Source organism: Microtus pennsylvanicus, chromosome 8 (genome assembly GCF_037038515.1).
Source record: "Microtus pennsylvanicus isolate mMicPen1 chromosome 8, mMicPen1.hap1, whole genome shotgun sequence".
In the NCBI taxonomy this organism is placed as follows: Eukaryota; Metazoa; Chordata; class Mammalia; order Rodentia; family Cricetidae; genus Microtus; species Microtus pennsylvanicus.
In genome coordinates this window covers 62,696,655-62,718,359 of record NC_134586.1, presented here as the reverse complement: position 1 = coordinate 62,718,359, position 21,705 = coordinate 62,696,655, and the positions used below count along the sequence as shown (strand labels likewise).

Here is a 21,705-nt window from a genome sequence, read left to right as displayed (position 1 = left end):
TCTCACTCTTTCTTGCTACGTGGCTCTCCTTGACTCTGTCTTGATGGTCACCACAGTAGGAATTCTGTCCATCCTCACCCTGGACAGCCTCCTTGGGCTTCTTGGAGATCTTCTATATCACCCAACAACCACCAGTATCCACAAGAGGGATCTGCACGCCCCTGAGCTCAATCGATGTGGTCCCTCGTGAGCGCCCACGACACAGGATGCTGAGACCATGCAGCATCTCTCCATCATAGCTTGAAGAGAATCAAGACTTCTTTCCTTTGGACAATCCTGGGCCAGTGTCACTTGCTCTGCTTCATCCTCTGCCCCCTGCATAATCAGGTGCACTGAGAAGGGGATTCTGGGTGATGGGGTACCTAGAGAACAACCCAGAACTGAACTGTGAGAGGCCACCAAGGCTTTCAAGGGGGGGAACAAAAGGTGGAACTGCCCGCATGTGGGAAGAACATGGAGTCACCGTTTTTGAATGAAATGAGGTGAATAGTATCTGCCACTTCCATGTATTTAAGTTACTATTCCATCCCCAGAGAACCCGTTCAGTTATTTAACAACCTAAAAGCCCAGGCCAGAAGGCCTCCAGCAGACAGGGCTCCTAGACCCCTGTTGAGGGTTTTTATTCTGATCCCAGTGCCATGGAGATAAGAGCCAGTGAACTTTGGACTGGCTGTCACTGTGGCCTAACCAACCCCCAGTCCATAGACCACGCCTCCACTCCAGCACCACACACTACCTGATCAAATCAAGGTTTACTGGAGAGAGGCATGTCCTCGGTGCCAGCTGTCAGACAACAAGGGTGGTGTTGAGTAAGTGCAGCAGGAGCCAGATGGCCTTTGAGGAGGAGAGAACTCTGGCTCTTCACAAGGCATTGCTAACTGTTGAACAAGCTTATCTTCACTGATACAATCAAAATAAAAGATAAAGCGAAAGAAAAAGAAAACCATCAAATATGGTTAAATACTAGTTACATGATTCTGAGACTTAGTTAATATTGCTATACTATTTTACTTGTAGTGCCCTAAGACATACACACCTAAGGCTGGTATGAGAAGGGGTTTATTTATTTGAGACAGAATTTGACATGGTACTATAGGCTGTTCTGGAACTTGTGGCATATTTCCGTCTAACCTCAAACTTGTGGTTTTCTCCTGACTCAGCCTCCTGAGTACCTGGGATGGAGGATGGAGTCACCACACCAGGTTTAGAGGGAGAGAAATTCTTATACATAAAATATTAAGGATCCACAAGCTGAGAGGATCCACGTGGACAAACCAGCAGTCCAAGGGGAGATACAAACTGAAGGATGACTCACTGAGCAAGAACCAAGGACACTGTAGCCGTAATTAGGTGCTTACACTTTTTATTTCAATTGTATAAAAATAAATACGTTCAAGTACAAACAGAAGACTAGAAGACAATGACAAATACCACAACAGGAATTATCTCTAAGAGGTAAAAAAGCAGGCTGATGTGTTTTCTTTTTCCCTTTTTCAGTGATGAATATGTTAATTTCAAAACCAGGAAAGAACAGCTAGTGGTTAACTCTGAGATCATGTCTTAGTATTTTGCGGCATCTTATAAAACATCCTTTGTTGACATCCTACAAATGATAGCATCCAATAATGTCCCAGTGCTCTCTTCTTGTGGTGACAGTTTGTATGCCTGTAAAGTGAATGACAACCTGTGAGTGCTGGCATGTCCAGTCACTGTTATTACACACATTGATATGTGGCATTATCACTTTACTATGGTATTAATGATTTGAAATTACATATATGTTTAAAATGTTCAAAATAGGTGGTACTCACTCATATCAAATATCCTTTTTAAAAATTGTAGTTATTAATATAAAAAGCAAATCTCCTGAACACACAAATCACAATTCTATCAAACAGCCCACACTGGTCACTGCATATTGAAAAGATCCCTTTTCTTATAGTTCTCAGTGACTCCATTCTGAATTCGTTCCACAAACTTGTACGTCCCAGTTCTTCTCATCCACAAATACTTTCCAAGGTCTGTAAAGTTATTTTAGTATTTCTCAACCTCATTTTACTTGTAAGGGTGTTTTGCATGTATGTATGAGTACTGCATGTGTGCAGTTCCCATGAAAGACAGAAGATGGCATCAGATCCCCTGGAAATGGAGTTACAGAAGGTTATGAGCATGCTGGGAATCAGACCAATGCCCTCTGGATTAATGGCAAGTGGTCTTAACTGCTCAGTCTCCTCTCCAGTCCCACACTATTTCTTAGACATTCAAAACGTAATGGGAATGAGAGGAGGCAGCGATGAGTAAATGCAATAATAGGATTTGTGAAAATGGAATGAACACCATTATTGCATGCTAACTAAAGAGTTAATAGTTCAAAATTCATAACAGTAATGAGCAACCAGCATGGGTGTAATTCATCTACTGAGCTCATAAAAATGTGCACTACAAACCTTTCTGACTTCTGAGAGCTTTGTTATTTCCGGAAGGCTTTCCAAAGGCACCTGCTCACCTTCCACTTGAGATATTAGGTGTTGTTGGTGTATTTGTTTACCTCCCTCTTCAACGTAAACAATCAGAACCGAAGTGTCCCTTTCTGAGATACCAAATTTTTTCAAAGCCTCTGAAATCTATGATAAAAAAAAAAAAACAAAGAAAAGAAAAGAAAATGAGGCAGTGTCTTGTGTGTGGCCCAGTCCCTGCCTGCTCAGTCGGGGTCCCTCTTCTTAATGCACCCCTTGCCCTTCAACACTCCCTTCCAGCTCCTCCCATGGCTGTCCCTGTGCACAGCTGCACTTCGCTCCTCTGGACTTCTGGGCTTTGCACATAACCACCTGTGCCTCTCCTCCAGGTGACCTTCCAGGTCATCATTTGTACTCCTACTGTCATTTCTCTCGGGGACGCTCAACTTTTGTCTTATGCATCTGCTTCTCTGACTGCACCTGTCTCTTCTGCCCCTACAGCTGTCCTGTGCAGGAATATGATGTCTTGTTTCCAGTGACTCTGTTAATGGTGATTCTGCTGCCGTGCTGACTGCATTTTATAAACTTTACAACCAACTGTGGTTTAATTCTGCCACAGGCTTCCTAACCTTCCCCTTGATAATATCAGCACGTGGTTCTTACTAACAGCAGTAGTAATACGGAAACTTCATCAGCAGAGTTCAGACGTCTTTGTCATGTCACACACAGAATGTCAACACCTCAGTAACTTGCATTTGAACATCACTCTTGGACTGGGGGGTGGTTCAGTGGGTAAAGCACGCACCACACAAGTGGGAGGATTGTGGTTCAAATCCCTAGCTCCCCTGTAAAGCCAGACACAATAGCAGTTGTATGAAACCCCAGTGCTCCTACAGCAAGATAGGAGTTGGGGACACAAAAATCCAAGAGCTTGAAGGCCAGATAGCCTGGTGTACAGAGTGGAGAAAGATAGGGACCTTTGGAAGACGGCAAGGACCACCGGAGGTCGTCCTCGAGAGCTCCACAAGAACACTGTGGCGCTCAACACATGAACGTGTATACCTCACACAGAGACATGCATTCACTCGCATGTGTGGGGTGGGGATCATCCCCATGAGGATTTCAAACCATGGGTTTTTCTATGCCCTGGCTGTGTGAGTGAGCAGGTGTCAACTGCTCTACCAGGTTACAGAAGCTTCTGGTACTGAAGATAAAAACACACATTCCATCTCTAGTTTAGAGGGAGAGTGACAAAATGCATCTACACCTCACGCGTTTAGACGTGCGCTTCTACCAGTTTCTTAAGCAAAAATGCTCAAGGGGTCTACTTAAGACAACGTGGGCAGGGCAGAAATACCAAGCTCATGTAGTTTAAACTTTGATGACCAGGGAACTGACTCCACTCTGGCTGCAGCAGTAAACGGCAGGGAGCCTCCACCTCTCTACACAACTACCCTGGCTCAGTGCTCACATCTGTCTTGGAGACTCTGACCCCAGGGCTACACTGCAGGAGGGGGACCTGCTTCCCTGATGAGACAACAGAAATAAAGAGTCACCACTTTACGTTGTTATTAGGGGAGAGGTTGAAGATAATTTCAGTGGACAGAGTCCTTGTCTTCATTTTTCCCAGCTTGTGGAGATGAATGGCTTTGTTTGCTGCCACCAGTATCTGAAATGGATCGACAATCTACCAGAGAGAAAACAAGGATTAGCACAGAGAATCCGCAGGTTCCTGCACCATGTGTCCTGACTGAGGAAACTGTAGTCCAGCAATAGTGATCACCATTCAGATGGTCTGTATAAAAAGGGCTGCTGCCACACACACACACACACACACACACACACACACACACACACACACACACACACACACACACAGAGCTTGTGTGTAGGGGAAGCCCCAGCCAATCACCATATTTGAAGGGCTGGTACCCCTTAGGCGAATGTTTACCTATAAATCTGGCAGGTGTGCTGCCCACCTTCCCTTTTTTATTTCCTGCTCGTCCCTGGAACCCTGGTTTTGTAAGCTCTCCCCCTTTTCCCCTTAATAGAGCTGATATTAAAGCTAGCCGGGTTATTCCTATTTGCCAGTCGTTTATGCCCCTTCACTTGTGTAAAGTACAAAACTTCAAAGCTGAAAGATTATTGAAGCCTAATATGGAACAGGCCCAATTCTAAACTTCACAGTATTCAATGAAATCAGTGTACTTGTGTAACAGATAAGGTCACCAAGGCAAAGATGCCTGGCGGGGAAGGGGGAGTGCGGAGTCGTGGCTGGGTTTCGTGTTCAATCCCAGCCCTGTTGTTACCATGTGGGAATCAGGCAAGTTGGTACCTGTCTTACATAGCAGAGGAAAACAATGCAGTTATCCCCTTGAAGGAATACTGACGATCATGTTGGGATATGCACCACGGACACAACAGTGCACATCTTTACGTGCCAAACAAAGATGGCTGTGTCTTTCTCAGTCACAGTAGGAAGCTCGGGTCTTAATGTGTGCTATTAACCACTCTGCCATTGTGCTGGTTGGAATGAGAATGGTTCCCATAGGCTCCTATACTTGAATATTTGGTTCTCATTGGTGGATTGTTCAGGATGGACTTGGGGTACACTGGCTAGTTTCATGTCAACCTGACACAAGCTGGAGTCACTGGAGAGGAGGGGGCCTCAATTGAGAAAACGTCTCAGTAAGATCAGGCTATCGGCAGACATCTTCATACCTAGTTGTTGATGTCCAGCTCATGGTGGGTGGTAGCACCCCAGGGCAGGTGCTCCTGGGTTCCATAAGAAAGCAGGCTGAGCAAGTCATGGGAAACCAGTGTTAAGCAGCACCCCTCCAAGGCCTCTGTCTCAGCTCCTGCCTCCAGGATCCAGCCCTTTGAGTTCCTGTCTGAAGTCCTTTGATACTGAACAGTAATATGGAAATGTAAGTCAAATAAACCCTCTCCTCCCCAGGCTGCTTGGTCATGCTGTTTCATGGCAGCAGGTGTAACCTAACTAGGAAGAAGCCTGTAGCAGGATGGTGGAGTATTGCTGCCACAGACCTGACCGTGTCGTGGAGGATTGGACAAAGACTTTCTAACTGTGGCCTAGAAAATCCACCAAGAGTTAAGAGCTCAGTGCGCTGTTCTGTGGGATCTTGGGAGAGAAGTTGAGAGCAATACAGATGATGGTGGCCCGGCTTGTGAAGTTTCAGAGGAAGCAAAGGCTCTACAGGGCCTTCTGTATGAAAGCTCTGTGGTATCTGGAAGCTGGGACTGAGGGGTCAGCCGTGATTAAGAGACCAGCACTACTCAAAGAAACCTCTGAGGCACTGGGACGATGGACGCTGGTTGGCTGGAAAGGAGAAATTCGCAGTGATTAAGAAGAGGCCAGTATTACTGAGCCCTTCAGACTCTATATGCTGTTTCAAACTTAAAACACCAAGTGTGACTTAATCCAATATTTTCTACCTCAATATAAGAGAAATTTAAGGTAAAATTACATATTCTTAAATGCCTGGCATGGTTAATTCATTCTCATATACTGTACTTACCACATGAGGGTTTATCAATGAGCCATTGAGAGATCCTTCCATGGCCTTTTTTCTCAAGTCCCCTGCATTTTTTACATCTTTAAATAACAGAAGGGTCACTCTGCATTCAGGAAACAGGTCCAACTGCTGAGATAACTGCATTTCCTAGACAACGAGGACACTAGTGGACAAGAGGAAAAGACCACAGCAGGTTGTTACATGTCAAAGATAGCATCCATCTTCCCCACTGGTTTCCTCTCTGCGTCTCTCTCCTGACAGTCTCACCGTCCTAGACTTGCTCTGTACCTCCATCCCCCAGGACCTAGAAATGCTTGTGAACATACACTCATCTGTAACCTTGCATTCTACTTTCCTGATTCTGTCCTAGCTTCATGTCTGCTGCTGTCATGAAACATTCTGACCAGAAGCAACTGAGCATTCTGACCAGATTTATTTGGCTTACACGTCCAGGAACCCAAAGGCAGACACCACAGAGGAACACTGCTTGCTGACTCATTCACTAGCTTCTGCTTAGTTAGCGGTTTTAATGCGGTCCAGGACCTCGTGCCCGGGGATTGTGCTGCCCTCAGTGGGCTAGGCCCTTCTACATCACAAGAGTCAAGGCAGTCCACCATGACAGGTCAACAGACCAGTGTGAACTGCACAATCCCTCAGCTGAGACTCCCTTCTCAGGTGACTCTGAAGGCTATTGTCAAGCTGGCGGTTAGAGTAACAAGATAATCTTATAAACTACACAACTGTTAACATAAAAAAATGTCCAGTGAGTTCCAGGACAGTCAGAGCTGCACAGTGAGATCCTGTCACAAAAAACAAAAGCAAAACTACAATGAGCATCTAGAAGAAAACCCAAAATATAAATACTACTACCTTTGAAAAGCTTGAATTTTTGGCTGTAGAGATGAGTTAGCCAACATATCTAAGCCCACAACTAAAACAACAAAACCTAAAATGTTACTTCTGTGTTATACTGAATGGTGCACTTCCTGAAGCAGCTTACTGGTGCTGAGCGCAGCACAGCTAGTTAACAGTACTTGACAGTTTCTAGTATTTGGCAACAGAAATCATTTCTAAAAGTTGCCCAGTCACTTTCTGAAAAGCAAACAACCGTATATATTGAATGCAAAACTTCTTAAACTAAACACAATTTTGCACTATTACATGCGCAGATTAAGTGGGTCATAGTTAACTCTGGCACCCGAATCCTATACTATGTCCCTAGTTACTTTGGGGGCAGTCCTGGAATATCCTCCTAAACATCCCAGTTTGTTCCAGTTTCTGACTCCTTCCTCCCTGCAAACAAAACGGCACCGGCCCTTCCTCCTGAGTGTTTTCCTTGTTTACACCCATCCTATTTTATCCCATTAAATGTTCATCAAGTTACATTTTCATCTGAAAAAATATTAAAGTCACACTCAACTACAAAGGCTGGCTTGAGATTCAGGAGATCCGGCCTCAGAAAACAAAGTAACAATACAGGGCCAGAGAGTTGGCAGCTGCTCTTGAAGAGGACCAGGGTTGATTCCCAACACTCTCGTGAGGGTCACAACCATCTGTAACTCCAGTCCCAACCAATGTCCTCTTCTGACCACCATTGGTTCCAGACACACAGTACACATACATATATGCAGGCAAAACATCAATACAAATAAAATATTAATATTAAAAAACAGAAAACTTAAAAATAATAGAAAGTTATTTCTGTTTTTCTAGAATTATGTCTGAGGAATTCTGTTATAAAAAAGCAGAGTTTTGTGAATAATGTCCTGAGAGTTTTTTCCATGTTGGCATCGAATTAAGGAAGGATATGGTACGATATGATCAGTATGATCTGTCATGCAAAAACATGAACAGAAAAACTGCAGGAAACAACAAAACATAGACATCTTGAGTTCTAAAATTATTAGGTGATTTTTATTGTGCTCTTAAAATATTATGTTGTACATGTTATGAACTTTCTACAGTCATCAAACAAAACCTAAGTACGTAAAATCAGGGGAAAAATGATGTTCCCTGTTTAAATATCCATTTTACAAAACCGTTTATCTTCAGTGTTTGCCTGCACATATGTCTGTATATTGGATTCTTGCCTGATACCTGTGGCAGCCACAGGAAAGGATTCAATGCAACTAGAGTAACAGACTTTTGTGAACTGCAATGTGGGCATTGGGAATCAAACCCTGGCCTGACTTTTCACAGTAAGGGAGAAGAAGTCTTAGAAAGCCTCAGAATAGTCTATTCTGGTTTAGTGTAAGAGTCACTTCAAGAGGATGGAGAGATGCCTCAGTATTTAAGAACATTTCCTGCTCTTCCAAAGGTCCTGAGTTCAATTCCCAGCAACCACACGGTGGCTCACAACCATCTGTAATGTGGTCTGGTGCCCTCTTTTAGCCTGCAGGCATACACGCTGACAAAATATTATATACATAATAAATAAATATTTTTTTTAAAAAAAAGAGTCACTTTGGCCAGAAACATGGAATCATCATTTAATATTGATCTGGTTTGATGCCTTTAAAATTCATATTGAAATCAGCTCCTGCTGTGAGAGGTTTAAAAGTGGGGCTACGTGGAGACTTCAAAAGATGTCAAAAACCATGAATCCACTCATGATTATAAAGTTAATGATTTATCTCCAGAGCAATTAGGACTTTGAATTCAAAAATTCTTAACCCCAGTAATATTATTATCAAAATAATAGTTCATATCTCCAGAGCGATTCTATTATATATGCAAGTTTTCCTAGCATCTAACCTGCTCCCTGACTAGGAGGCAAACAAATCTCTGAGTTCCAGGCCAGCTTGGTCTACAGACTTAAGTTCCAGAACTGTCTTGGTTACAAAGAGAGACCCTGCCCCAAAAAACAAAACGAACAACAAAACACCTCACCCCATGAGGTATTAGCAAAATTTTGTTATTAGCAACAGTAGGTAGTTCAATGCAGATGCCTCAAACTGTTACACAAGGTCGAGTGCCCGTGTCCTGACTCTACCTCCAAACAGAATTCTGACTCACCCCATCAACAGCACCCCAAGAGCGTTCTCATCAAGGGGCCTGCGCACCAGTAATGAAATCCTAGCCTATCAGGATGGTCACGGGGTCCTTCAGGAGTTATCAAAGCTGAAGCAAAAGCCCTAACTTTATGGCACCGGTTTCCACAGGTAGCTTCTGGACCTTGCTTGAGTCCTCCCCCTCCCGATGTCCTGCCACTCTTTTCAGAGGCCAGATTTCCCAACCGGGTGTCCCTGTCCCGGGGTCTTCCTTCCTCGGTCCCTCCCGCCAAGGTCCCTGTCTAGGGCACCGCCGGGCAGTTCTCCCACGAGCCTCCCTCCCATCCCAGTGCTGGGGCCTCCCGGGGCTTCGCGGTCTGCACGGGGCTCCTCCTGCAGCAGCCTCGGACACCGCCGGTGGGGGGCGCCCAGGAGCGGGGAACCGAGCGCCTTTCCGGCACGACCGGCGATTCTGGAGTTACATTGCTCTCCACCCGAGGCCTGAGAGGGCTCGCGACAAACACTGGAGACAGGAGATTCACGCAACGCCAACAAAACTGTGACGGCGGAGAAAGAGCTGCCATTCGCGCAGGCGGAACTCACCAGCAGTCTTCAGTCCGTACAGGAAGACTGTCCCCTCGGAAACAAATCTCCCACTCCCGGAAGTTCCCAAAAGTTTATCGGGTAAAAAGGTTCCGAGGCACCCTGTTTCCGGATCCTGGTGGGCGTAGTCAGCCTAAATCTGTATGAATTGCTGTGAACTTTTCCTACTACTTGCCCCTGCTTGCGGACTCCAAGGAGAACTGGTTCTATTCAGTCCCCTTGTCGGGAGTTACAAAGGATCTAGAAGTTGAGGTATGATATTGAGTGTCGGCTTTATTCTCAGCCTGTGTTTAACGTCCTCAAGTTCTTCATGTGAACTGAAAACTATCCACCTGGACAAGGGTCACAGCCATTCAGAGTTTTTGAGGCTCAGTTTACTGACTGTGTTTGTGGGGACCAGCCATTATAAGCTAAGTTCACCCAAAGGAAGTTCTTTACTTCCAACCATTATCACCTGCCAGAGTAGGACTCTGGCCCTTGATAAGTTTAATAAGAGGCCCAAGGCTCAGTAGTTTACCCTGAAGCAATGCCTGGTAGCAGGAAAAAACCACAAGCTGAGATAACCCGACCCCTATGCAAGAGCAGAACATTTAAAGGCAATGCCTAACATTCCAACAACTGTAGATAGGATCACCTGCCAGGGCACTTCACCAGGACACCCCTAGACAAATGTCAGTAAATCAGGGGTCCTGAACCTCAGAGACCCCTCACCCCTACTTTTACTGCTATAAAAACCCAATTCTAATTGAGCTCGGGGCTCTCTAGTTATTACAATACGTTGGACATGTGGAGAGACCGAGTTTGCAAACTTGACTAAATTAAAGGCTCTCTGCTCTTACATATGGGACTTGGTTTCTTTGTTGGCTTGTGGGGATTGCACGGATTTGGGCATCATGACATTTGGGGGTGTTAAGAATAAGAGCAGCCCCACTGGTGCAAGAAATCCAATTAGGTCAAATCAAACCAAATCAAAATGCCCATTGTTTTATTAAGTAAGACGCTCTCGGGTGGACGAGCACATGGCGGAGAGACAGGACAGGAGGAAGCCCACGCAGACCCGAAAAACCACATGTTCCTCCTCTAGGAGGCCCCTTAAATACCTGGTGGGACTGGTCCTAACCCCCCCTCCCCCACGGTCAGGACCTAGCATGATGGGATTTGGAGTCCAGAGCAAAGCAACTCCCAGGCCAGAGGCTGGGGCTATGTCTCCAACTTAACAGGGCGCTTGTCTGGGACCCCCCAAAGCCTACTAGGACTACCACTTGTAGAGTCTTCAACTGGCCGGTAAGTTTTCTGTGTTTTGTTTCATGTCAGTAAGTTTTCTGTGTTTTGTTTATGTGTGGGCTCAGTAACAGTAGTGCCTGAAGACGATCTGCAGCCGCACAAAAAAAATCACAGGCAGAGCGCCCAGGAAGACGTTCCTGGGGAGCCCTTCTGCAGAGGGTGGTTCCCTCTGGGGAGGCAGGCAGGTAGTGGCCTCTCAATTCTGTGGTGTGACATGCGGGTGGCGTGGCCAGTTCTCTATAGAGACACACATGGATAGCAGTCTCATTTCCATAGTGGGGTGGGTCACACCCGCAAAACAGCTTGAAGCTGTGTCTTTGGTTTAGTCCAGCGTCATTGTCCTGTCCATTGTCTTGTGTGTCTGTGTGTTACTGTGTTTTGTACTGACTTATACTGCGCTGATGATATAGGACAGACTCAAATCATGACTTATTTGACTTTGATATTGTGATCACTAACAGGCCTTTAGAGATAGGTCCATAAGCATAGGGGTATATTTCATAAAAAAGAGTCAGCCTTGGCCCCAAGCACATGGCTGTGGGGCAGCATGCTTGTATGGACGAGTGACTGGGCTATGCAGCCTTGCTGTTACAAGGTATGGAGGCTGCCAGGCACAGTTGTAGGAGGCGAATGTACCCCAATAGGATTTCAAACACTAAACAGAGAATCTGAGGTTAATTGCTATGGCCTAAAGAGGTTAACAATCTTTTTCCCCAGTGTTGCCTACCATCCTGCCCCTCTCATGCTGGTGGATGAGTTCCCTCCACCTGCCCTGGGGGACTGCATGCCTCAAACTTCTGGTCAAACCTGATCAAGTTTGGCCCCAAGGTCTGGGTTATAAATAAATATCTATTATCATTTATAGGGGCTGATTACAAACGTTTATTGGTTAATATACAAAAAAACTATTGTTTGAACATTGTGGGAGCACAGTGCCCTTGACTAAGGACCCCAGTAACATTGTGGGAGCATGGTGCCCTCTGACTAAGACCCAGTAACATTGTGGGAGCACGGTGCCCTCTGACTAAGGACCCAGTAACAATGTGGGAGCACGGTGCCCTCTGGCTAAGGAGCCAGTAACAGCGGTGGCAGACCTTGTACACCTCACTTTTCCCATTTGCAACTCAGTTCAGCTTCCTGCTTTAGCCGTCATATTTTCTTCTTTTTCATTTTGGAAAAATGCAGACATTTTATCCAAGGCAAAATATATTTTACCATACAAAATCCTTTAGTATATAAAATATTCCCTTTCATTTGGCATAGTGGCACATACCTTTAATCTCAGCACTGGGCAGAGGCAGGTGGGTCTCTGTGAGTTTGAGGTCAGCCTGGTCTACATACTTCAGAACACCTATGTAGCTATGTAAAGAGACCCTATCTTAGAAAATAAATATTGCAAACAAAATATTGTCCTTTCGAAGTAGAAAGTATAAAAAGACAAGATCTCCTGAGTAAATTGGGAGCATGGGGACCTTGAGGGAGGATTGAAGGGGAAGGGGAGAGGCAAAGAGGGGAGCAGAGAAAAATGTAGAGCTTAATAAATATGTAAAAAATATTGTCCTTTCTATTTTTCCAACAACAAAAACATTCTCTTCCTTTTTAAAAAAAATAGTCTCATGTTTCTGTGGAGAAGGGCACCACTGACCACTCTTGCCTCTGTGGGTCAGGTGGTATTGCTGCTGGCTGCAGGGAGAAGATGGTTGGACATGAACATGGCTCAGCACCTGCCCTGCATGGGGACTGTCATTTGGAAAATGGATCTGCTGGGACTGCAAAGGGCCCGTGAGGCACAACAGTCGCGTCTTCCACGGGATGGATAAGGAGTGGGGAGGCCAGTGTGGACTACGGATCCATTGTAGTAGGGCAGGTGCAGCTGAGGCGGGGACGAGCCCTGCTAACTGAGCCAGGCCGTGTGAGCCCATGGTGAGCGGCCAGACCCCAGGTTCCTCCTAGTGCAGGGCTTCTCAATTCTCCTAATGCTGTGACCTTCATACAGTTCTTCATGCTGTGGTGACCCCAAACCATAAAATTAATTTTGTTGATAGTTCTTAACTGTAATTTTGCTACTGTTATGAATCATAATGTAAACATCTGATATTTCCTGTGGTGTTAGGAGACCCCTGTGAAAGGGTCATGCAGTATGCCTGGGGTCATCACCCAGAGTTTGAGAACCACTGTCCTAGCTGGCCTATTCAGGCAATGAGGCCGGGTACTGGAGACAAACACTAGGAAGTGAAGGCAACAGGAAGCAGAGAGCAGGGTTCCCAAGGGTGGAGCCCAGTGTGTCATGGGAGATTGCGATGTGTGCCACCTCCACTGTCACCCACCCCAGATCTTGGCCTTTGGTTTACAATTATTCTGGGGCCACCAAGGAGCTGCCTCTCCAGGTGTGTTGTCCAGAGGAAGGGCAGACGTCAGTGTCTACTTAATGCTCCTCAGAGGCAGGAACCATTGCAGACACTCCTGACTGTCCTGCCAGGTGAGAGGAAGGAGAGGCGAGGCTGGGGTTTCTACCCCAGTATTTAACAGTGGGGTGTTTGGGGTTAACCCTTTGCTTTCCCTGGATCCAGTCTTTCCAGTAGGGAAGGAGGCTTTTCTAGAACGTGAGCATGGGAACACAGCTCTGTGATGCAGGGACCCTGAAGAGGAAACACAGGTCTAGGGACATCACATCTTCGTGCTCAATGGTGCCATCTCAGAACAGAAGACCAAAGAGCCTGCAACTGGGTACCAACAGAGAAGGAAAAGTTTCTATGTGTGCCACATACAAGCCAGAGCATTAACACCAGGTGCTCTTTCTTCCTGCTCTGTGGATGGAGACACACACTCAGAGGAAAGGGGCACATCCAGGATGCCTTGATTGGGGGTGGAACTGGGAGGAGGCAGGGGAGTGATCAGGTGCTGCTGACACAGTCTCTCTTCCCAGTGTCAGTATCTGCTTCCTCATTGGTGACAGCAGAAAGGAACAGGGCCTGCATGGGTGTTGGGAGGGGATGCTCAGGGGACTCATATGACTTCTGTCCTCTGCAGGGCTCAGGGATGGTGCATAGGCTGGTATACCCGTCTCCTGGATTTCAAGATTTGAGACCCAGAAATCTCCCATGGCTCCTTATCACATCCGCCAGTACCAGGACACTGACCATAAAAGTGTCCTGGGTGTGTTTATAAGGGGCATGAAGAGCACATCCCACCACTTCCTGCCCAGGACCATCCTGCTCTTACTTGCCATGCCTCTTGCAGCTGGTGGAAAACAATGTAGTATCCAGGGGATTGCAAGGGTCAAAGGCTGCTCTGCTGTGTGGTTGTCTTCTCCGAGTCTCCCCCTTCAAGCAATGCCCTAGGCTGTTGCAGGAAGAGCTGCTTGCCGACCACACAGCCACAGGGATGCCCAATGTTGGGAGGGAAGTGCATCAGAGAACTTTCCCTGGGGTGCCTGGGACAGTGACCTCAGCGGGAGGAACTGAGAACAAGGACACACACACACACACACACCTCTTCATTGGGAAGCCTGGCCACTGGAAGCTGAGGGCAGGCCATTGGTGCCAGATAGGAGTCAGGGTGGGTCCAGAATCAACATGTGGGATCCCATGCCATAAAGTTAGGGCTTTTGCTTCACCTCTGATTCCTCCTGAAGGACCCTGTGACCATCCTGATAAGACAGAGTTGCATTACTGGTGCACAGTCCTTGATGAGGATGCTCTTGGGGTGTTATTGATGAGCGGTGAGTCAGAATTAGACTTCTAGGTAGTCAGGGTATAGGCATCAGACATGGTGTTAGAGGCGTCTGCCTTAGACCACCTTCTATGTTTTTGGGGTTCTTGTGTGTTTTGTTTTGAATGGCTTATTTTGGTTAGGAATTTTGGTCTGAGACTCTGGGACTAAATTAGCAAGAGATAGGTAGCAAGATAGACCTAGCCAAACCAGTTTTAAAAACAGACTCACTTTGGAGATAAACAATTTGATAATTGTTTTGTGGGATTAATGTATTTATGAGAGCAAAGTTAACATTACTTTGTAAAGGGCCTATGTTTAAAATATCTGATACTGATAAACTTCAACATAAATTTCATGGTGAAAAATGGGAGTTGTGTCTAACTATTGTTAAGGTTTTTTAAAATGAGTTACACCGAGAGCAAACTCTCTTGAGGCATGCCAAGTGTTCTTCTCCCCATTGTTAAAAACCCCAAACCAAGCCAGGCGGTGGTGGCGCTCGCCTTTAATCCCAGTACTCGGGAGGCAGAGGCAGGCGGATCTCTGTGAGTTCGAGGCCAGCCTGGTCTACAAGAGCTAGTTCCAGGACAGGAACCAAAAAAGCTACGGAGAAACCCTGTCTCGAAAAAAATCCAAAGGGGCTGGAGAGATGGCTCAGTGGTTAAGAGCATTGCCTGCTCTTCCAAAGGTCCTGAGTTCAATTCCCAGCAACCACATGGTGGCTCATGGCCATCTGTAATGAGATCTGGTGCCCTCTTCTGGCCTGCAGATGTACACACAGACAGAATATTGTATACATAATAAATAAATAAATATTTAACAAAAAAAAAAAGAAAAAAATCCAAAAACAAACAAACAAACAAAAACCCTCAAAACCAACGGAGGAGGGGGGAAGACACATTTTCCTCTCTGTTGAAAAGCTTTTAGATTTTGTTTGCTCAATGTGTAATGACCAGATTGTAGATCCCAAAGTACTTTAAGAGGACAGCAATAATCTCAGTAAACAAGATGACTGCCAGAATACACCCTCTGGAACTGACGCCATGCTGACCATAGCTGTCTGTACCCTCTTATTTGACATTAGTAATACTAACAATTGAATGTGTATCGGGATGTAAGACCCTCACCCCTTATTCTCAAAGGGGCGAGAAGAAATTTCCTGGCAGATGTTTTCCCAGGAAGATAGTGGCCTTCCCGCTCCCACCCAGAAACAGAATAAAGATGGCCTGACTCAGAAACAGGGTGGCCTTGCTCTAAAAAACAAAAAAGCTAGCTGACAGAGCTCCTAGGATGAGATAGAGCAAAAGTCCTTCCACCTGTGCCAAAACAGCTTCAAAAAGCCTCTTTGTAGTCGAACCTTTAAAAGACTTACCCTGCAGAAGCAGCTCAACTCCTCTTTGCCTCCCTGCAGCGGGGTTAGAGATGGGTTCCAAACATGTTTGTATTATGCTAAATAAACCTTGTTAATTACAGTCTGGGCCTCTCTGGTGGTCTCTCTCTGGGGGTCATAATCTGGGTACAACATTTGGTGCTGCGGGCCGGGAATCGCAGGGATCTCACCAGGACTAGAATCCAAAGGTTTATTAGCATCTTTTGGTATGAGAGCGTGTCTCTTTGTCTCTTTGTGTTTGTCTTGTTTGTGTGACTGTGGCTGTTTTGGTATGAGAGCGTGTCTCTTTGTCTCTGTGTTTGTCTTGTTTGTGTGGCTATGGCTGTTTTGGTACGAGAGCGTGTCTCTTTGTCTCTGTGTTTGTCTTGTTTGTGTGACTATGGCTGTTTTGTTACTTTCGACCGATTTAGGATTTTGAAATTGACAGGCTTTTCTGAAGCAGACGTGCTTGTACAGTGAACCGGAAGAAGCAGGGACGCCTTGTCTTCCATTTTTAGACAGGGACTGGAGTTCTCCCAGTCCTGGGTCATTTCCAGACAGGGGCCTTTGTGGCCAGATCATTTGGAGACAGGGAGTTTGCTCCCGGGTCAGTAGACAGGGACCATCTGATCCTGGGTCATTTGTGGCCACTTCAGAAGCAGCCTTTTGGTTTCAGAGACCTCCTTTGGGGAGCGGAGCGATTTGTCCGGGGAATTTGTCAGTCTTTTGTGTTTTAATTTGCTAATTGTTGCTTTGTTTTCTTTCTCTCTTGGGGAATACTCCATAACACCCCTAAATTTAACTTTTGCTCACAAAACAAACAAACAAATAAATGTATGTAGGTGGCCAGCAGGCAAAACCTTTGATGTGGCAGCCATCCACCGGGTAGAAAGGATGGTCCTCCACTCCCGCGGTGGCCATCCTGACCAAGTCCTCTATATTGTTACTTAGAGGGGGCAAATAGAGTAGGGGGTGCTGCGTCCGGAGCTGCCTCAGGTGGCGGCTCCGGGGCAGCCCTGTCGGATGCCGGGCCAGGGTCCCAGCAGGAAAGCCCAGGCTAGAGCTGAGGGAGGCAGAGCCCGGCTCCCGGGAGAGGCTAGAGGGCACCTTCATGCTAAGGCGGGCTCCGGCGGCGCCTGGGAGGGGGCGGCCTTGGCAGGGGTCCGGGTGAGGGAGGATGCAGACGCTGAAGGCCCTGACAGGCGAAGGCCGCGGTCCTTCCGGGACTCCTAGAGTCACCCAGGGCCCGCTCTCACCTCGGTTTCCGTCGTTCCCCTGTTCTAGCAAGGCCAGTGAGAGGCGCGGAGCCGGCTGCTCGGGCGCCAGCCGTTCAGGGGATTCAGTCGATTCCCAATCGGGTGGGGCCGATGGGGAGGAGCCGCGCCTGCACACAGGATCCTCGGGCGTCTGCAGCCGGGGCGTGCCTTCTCCTACGTTTCCCAGCACAGCCTTGACCCCAGCCACTGCCCGACTTTTCTCACGGAGGGAGAGGGATAGGAGGGCGTGGCCGCCAGGCCCTCTGTGTGTCTGTGCCTCAATGTGTCAGCCTCCACTTCACCTTGGCCCGCTGGGCCTCTCCGGAGCAATTGGCTCTGCAGCTGTCCCACCGGGGTTAATCAAAAAAGGTTTCCTATAGGAGGGAGAAACAACCGAGACAGAGCTTCGCTCAGTCTCCCCGAGCTGCGCGGAGATGCCGGGGTTTGGCCCCCGAGGGCGGGGGAGAGCAGCGGCTGCGCAGCGCGCGCCCAGCGCCCCAGCCGTCAGGGGCTGAGATAGGAGAGCCACCGGCGTCCCCAGCGCAGCGAGACCCAGGGCGCGGGGGAGCGAAAGGCCTGTAGCAGCTGGCGGGCGATGGGCGTAGGGGCGCTGCAGCCCTCAGAGAGGGTAGGGAATACATCACAAGGAACACACTGCCTGGGCGCTGAGAACCAAGCCCTGAGAATGCAATGTGGCAGAGAACCTAGGTGGGGCTCAGCAGTGACAAGCTCCATGCATGCTGGACACGTGCCCCGCGCTCAGCCCTGAGGTTCCTCTGCGGATGACTCGGGCAGAGCTTTGCGGTGGGGCCTGCGGGGCTCCAAGGCCAGGGAGCAGCGACACCTAGAATAAAATGGATGGTAAAGTTTGCGCACACCCGGCTGAGGGCAGAAGGATGCCTCTTCAGAAGACAGACATGGAGCAAATGACTGAGAGAGGCTGCCTGCTGCAGACCAAGGCAGCCCCGCCCCCATGTCCTTTCTCTGTATCTTAAGGGTCTTTGCCTTGGGCAGGAGAGAGGGGCCAGCTCGCGGGTGACAGGGAATTGACTGCTTACAACTAAAAAAACTAAATAAACAAAAAACAGAGAATCTTTGTTTGGCAATGCTTTTGTTTCCATAGGGGGAAATATATATATATGGGTTTTAGTCATTTATATCCAATGGGTTACAAAATCACAAAAAAGAGTTTAATAAAATTTACATAAGAGACAAAAAAGGTCTTTGATAAAAAAGGTAAAAGACTAAAAATGTCTGGCTAAACCAAGAAAACAAAGATAGAAAGAGAGCCAGACTTAAAGTTGTAAAAGGCCAAAAGATGTTTGCTATAATTTCTTGTACCTAAATGTCTAATGGTTAAATCTGGTTTTAAAAAGCCTTGTTTGTCTTGTTAAAGGGTCATGGTTATTTCCTTAAAAATTATGTATGCTTAAAAAGTTAGTCTATGGTAATTATAAATTCTGCACCTGTAATTTTTCTCTGAGCTCTGGTCATTATATTTGGGTTAGCAAAAATGTAAATGCCTTTTTGACATAATGTAATACACAAAAATGTCAGTTACCACCGAGAACAGCTGAGACTACACTTTCAAAGAAAAAACAGTTGCAAGAAAAAACCACCAATGTCAGGTGATAGTCACCAAAAGCGTCAGCTATATTGTTAATGTTTAGATTTTAGTCTCATTGCCTTTGCTAAAATCATTAATTTAAATGTTCAATCTGACAAAAAATATGGTATATAGTTCTGGTCCTCTTAAAGATACAAACTGTTAGAAATACAAGTTAATAATCGGTCATCTCAAAGTACTGATATAAGTACAGGGATAAGTCCCCTGTATATGTTTTAAAGCTTAACACAAATAATTTAAAATAAAATTTGTCTAATCAGAGATACCTGGACAGCCCTAAATACTTCAGAGATCTATGAAGTATGGTGATGTGGGAGGGTCATCTGTCTATGTGTTGCTTTCATTGGTTAATAAAGAGACTGCCTTGGCCTTTTAATAGGGCAGAAAATTAGGTGGGTGGAGTAGACAGAACAGAATGCTGGGAAGAAGCCAATGAGGCAGACACCTTGGAGCCAGCTGCCAGGTCAGACATGCTGAATCTTTCCTGGTAAGCCACGAGCTCGTGGTGACATACAGATTATTAGAAATGGGTTGAATCAATATGTGAGAGTTAGCCAAGAAGAGGCTAGAGATAATGGGCCAGGCAGTGTTTAAATGAATACAGTTTCCATGTAATTATTTTGGGTAAAGATAGCCGGGAGCTGGGTGGTGGGAAGTGGCCTGCCGCTCCATTTGCAACAGATTGGCACCCAACATGGTAACTAAATCCACTTAAAAACCTGAGAGGGCTTAGAAATAAGGGAAAGAGAGTTTAACATAGCTTTTTGATGTTTGCTAGGGTGTGCCGCAGAGAAATTTTCCTGACTCAGCAGCCTCAGCAAGAAAAAAGCTGCGCCATTTTAAAACACAGCTTCTTGGGCTGTGCCGCCAGTGCAAACTCTGGCTTTAAAGCATTTCAATGGTTTTTATGAGACTGAATGTTTGTGTGCCCGCTCAGGATCGGGAGGAAAGTAGCTGAGACCACGCCATGCTCAGTGCTCCCCACCTGCACCAGTACAGACAGCCGAATCAGGCTTAGGCAAGCGGGAGAGCACAGCAGATTCTGCCGCCATACAGAGAGATGTTTCCAGGCTGCACAGGGCTCTGCCTGGCAGATCAGGTTGTAACTGAGATAAAAAGCTCATTCTCAGAGTTAAAGTGCTGAGTGTGGCTCCTGCCTGGAGGCGAAAAAAAAAAGCCACGCAGTTTTAAAACGCCGGCTTTCTGGGCTGTGCTGCCATTGCGACCTCTGACTCTTTTGGGAGACGGAGCATTTGGAGTAAAATGCTATGATTTGTTTGATGGCAGCTATACTGGCTGTGTGCCTAAAAGGGGGTCATTGCGTGCTGTGGCTCAGAGGCACAAGCAGCTCTGCCATGTTGGACTGGGCAGGGAAAGCCCGCAGTACCTGTTTTTGACCTAGGAATGTCACAGCTTAGATTCTTAAGCGCTTAGTGATTTAAAAGTACAAAGCAAAAAATGTTCCTGGACAATAAAAAAATTACAAAATCACAATAGGACAGATTCAGACATAAAAGACCTCTAAATGGGTCACAATGTTGGATGAGTTTACATAAGCTTGGGAGAGAGAAGAAAAAGAATATAGAGAATAAAGTTAATGACTTAAAAAGGGTAAAGTCTTTAAAGAGACAGAGTACAGATAGTTATAGATTAAAAGAAATAAATAAAAAGAAGCCATGTAAAAATGGAAAATTCACAGAGAGTCTGGATTATGTACATTGTGTTTTCTTTAAATTTTTTGACTGTGAAGGAGCTAAATACAAAGAGACATTTAATTGTGTGGTCTGCCAAACTACATATATGTTCTAAAAATATTATAACTTCAGAATTTGGATCTAAGGTTATGATACTTTGGAAAAGAGATTCTTCTTTTGTTTTCACAGAGGATGAGACCCTGAGGATTGCTTCTGTCCCAATATGGTATGATGGACCACGTCTTCCTGAAAGGTTGCTGTGAACACTCTCAAAAAATTACTTCACTCAACTGCCAACTGAGATGAACCTAGCAGACAGGTTATACCATGAAAGACCTGATTAACAGTGCCCCCATACAGCAGGAAGAAGTTTGCAGAGAAATAACTACGTCCACATTCCCAAATATTGTTTATAAATGTTCTTTTACATTTAAAGGGGAATATGATATAGATATGAATAATTTGCATTGATATGGATTTTAAGGTCAATTTTGTTATATGTAAATATATTTCTTATCTTGATTAAGGTATTGTGATTGTGTAGTTCATTTGGAAATGTAATGTATAATTAGGAAATATTGGTTGTTAATGGATAATCATCAATAATAGTCAAGCTTGTAGTCATGTTATTTAGATTTTCAAGATATCTAGACAGGCGTTCTTCATATCTTTCAAAGACTACAGAATATGGCATTTTAAATGTTTTAATAACTTAGGGTTTTTCATGACAATGAGACACGTCTGCTCCTAACCACACCAATCTACTTCAAGAGGAAGATGGGCATCAAAGAGGCAGACACCTTATGGGGTTGGTTAGCCATTTGGGCAAGAAACTGCTCTTGCCTGGACTGATGCATAAACTGGACACAAAGAACCCGCAGAGAGAGGACTGCTGAACTTGCCTAAAAGTGAGATGATCCTTCTGGGTTCCTGATTCATGAAAGAGTCTGTGGGACATTCTGCAGGATACAGAAGAAAATGACTTAACTGCCTTTGAAATTTCCTGCTTAATGGAAAAGTCTGCTGGATACTATGGGCCTATAGGCTGAAGAAAGATGCCCCAATGGTACAGAAGAACTTTGGGTGACTGTCTAGGTATCAAAATGTCTCTGTCAATTCTAGAGTTTTGGAAGTTGCTTATAATGTACTTCCTGTTTACTTAGGTAATATTATATCCTTCTG

The 21,705-nt window shown here is 45.8% G+C and overlaps 2 protein-coding genes across 6 annotated transcripts in view; one reads left to right on the top strand and one right to left on the bottom strand.

The window, feature by feature from the left end:
- Positions 1-1,346: 1,346 nt before the first annotated feature.
- On the bottom strand, positions 1,347-9,610 carry LOC142856342 (EKC/KEOPS complex subunit Tprkb). Of its 5 annotated transcripts, none has more exons than XM_075983714.1 (5): positions 9,583-9,610; positions 5,993-6,152; positions 4,021-4,143; positions 2,448-2,624; positions 1,347-1,665 (listed from the first exon to the last, which is right to left on the bottom strand). In XM_075983714.1, the coding sequence occupies exons 2-5, from the start codon at positions 6,131-6,133 to the stop codon at positions 1,579-1,581; spliced, it is 528 nt and encodes a 175-aa protein (XP_075839829.1). In that variant the 5' UTR covers positions 6,134-6,152; positions 9,583-9,610; the 3' UTR covers positions 1,347-1,578. The 5 variants fall into 5 exon arrangements, with proteins under 5 accessions (XP_075839829.1, XP_075839825.1, XP_075839827.1 ...); XM_075983710.1 differs by having other exon boundaries at positions 5,993-6,155; positions 9,583-9,601; XM_075983712.1 differs by having other exon boundaries at positions 9,474-9,595.
- A 108-nt stretch (positions 9,611-9,718) lies between these two features.
- LOC142856340 (N-acetyltransferase 8F1-like) overlaps positions 9,719-21,705 on the top strand; it is a 57,735-nt gene continuing 45,748 nt past the window's right edge. Inside the window, exon 1 of the mRNA XM_075983706.1 lies at positions 9,719-9,834. The gene's annotated coding sequence lies outside the window, so the exon portion shown is untranslated. The remainder of the gene's footprint in view (positions 9,835-21,705) is intronic.

Coding starts and splice junctions, on each gene's coding strand:
- LOC142856342 (XM_075983714.1), bottom strand. CDS start 6,133: ATGCAGTTATCTCAGCAGTTGGACCTGTTTCCTGAATGCAGAGTGACC. Junction 4,144..5,992: donor CATTGATAAACCCTCATGTG/GTAAGTACAGTA, acceptor TCTCTCTGGTAG/ATTGTCGATCCATTTCAGAT. Junction 1,666..2,447: donor AGCTCTCAGAAGTCAGAAAG/GTTTGTAGTGCA, acceptor TTCACTTTACAG/GCATACAAACTGTCACCACA.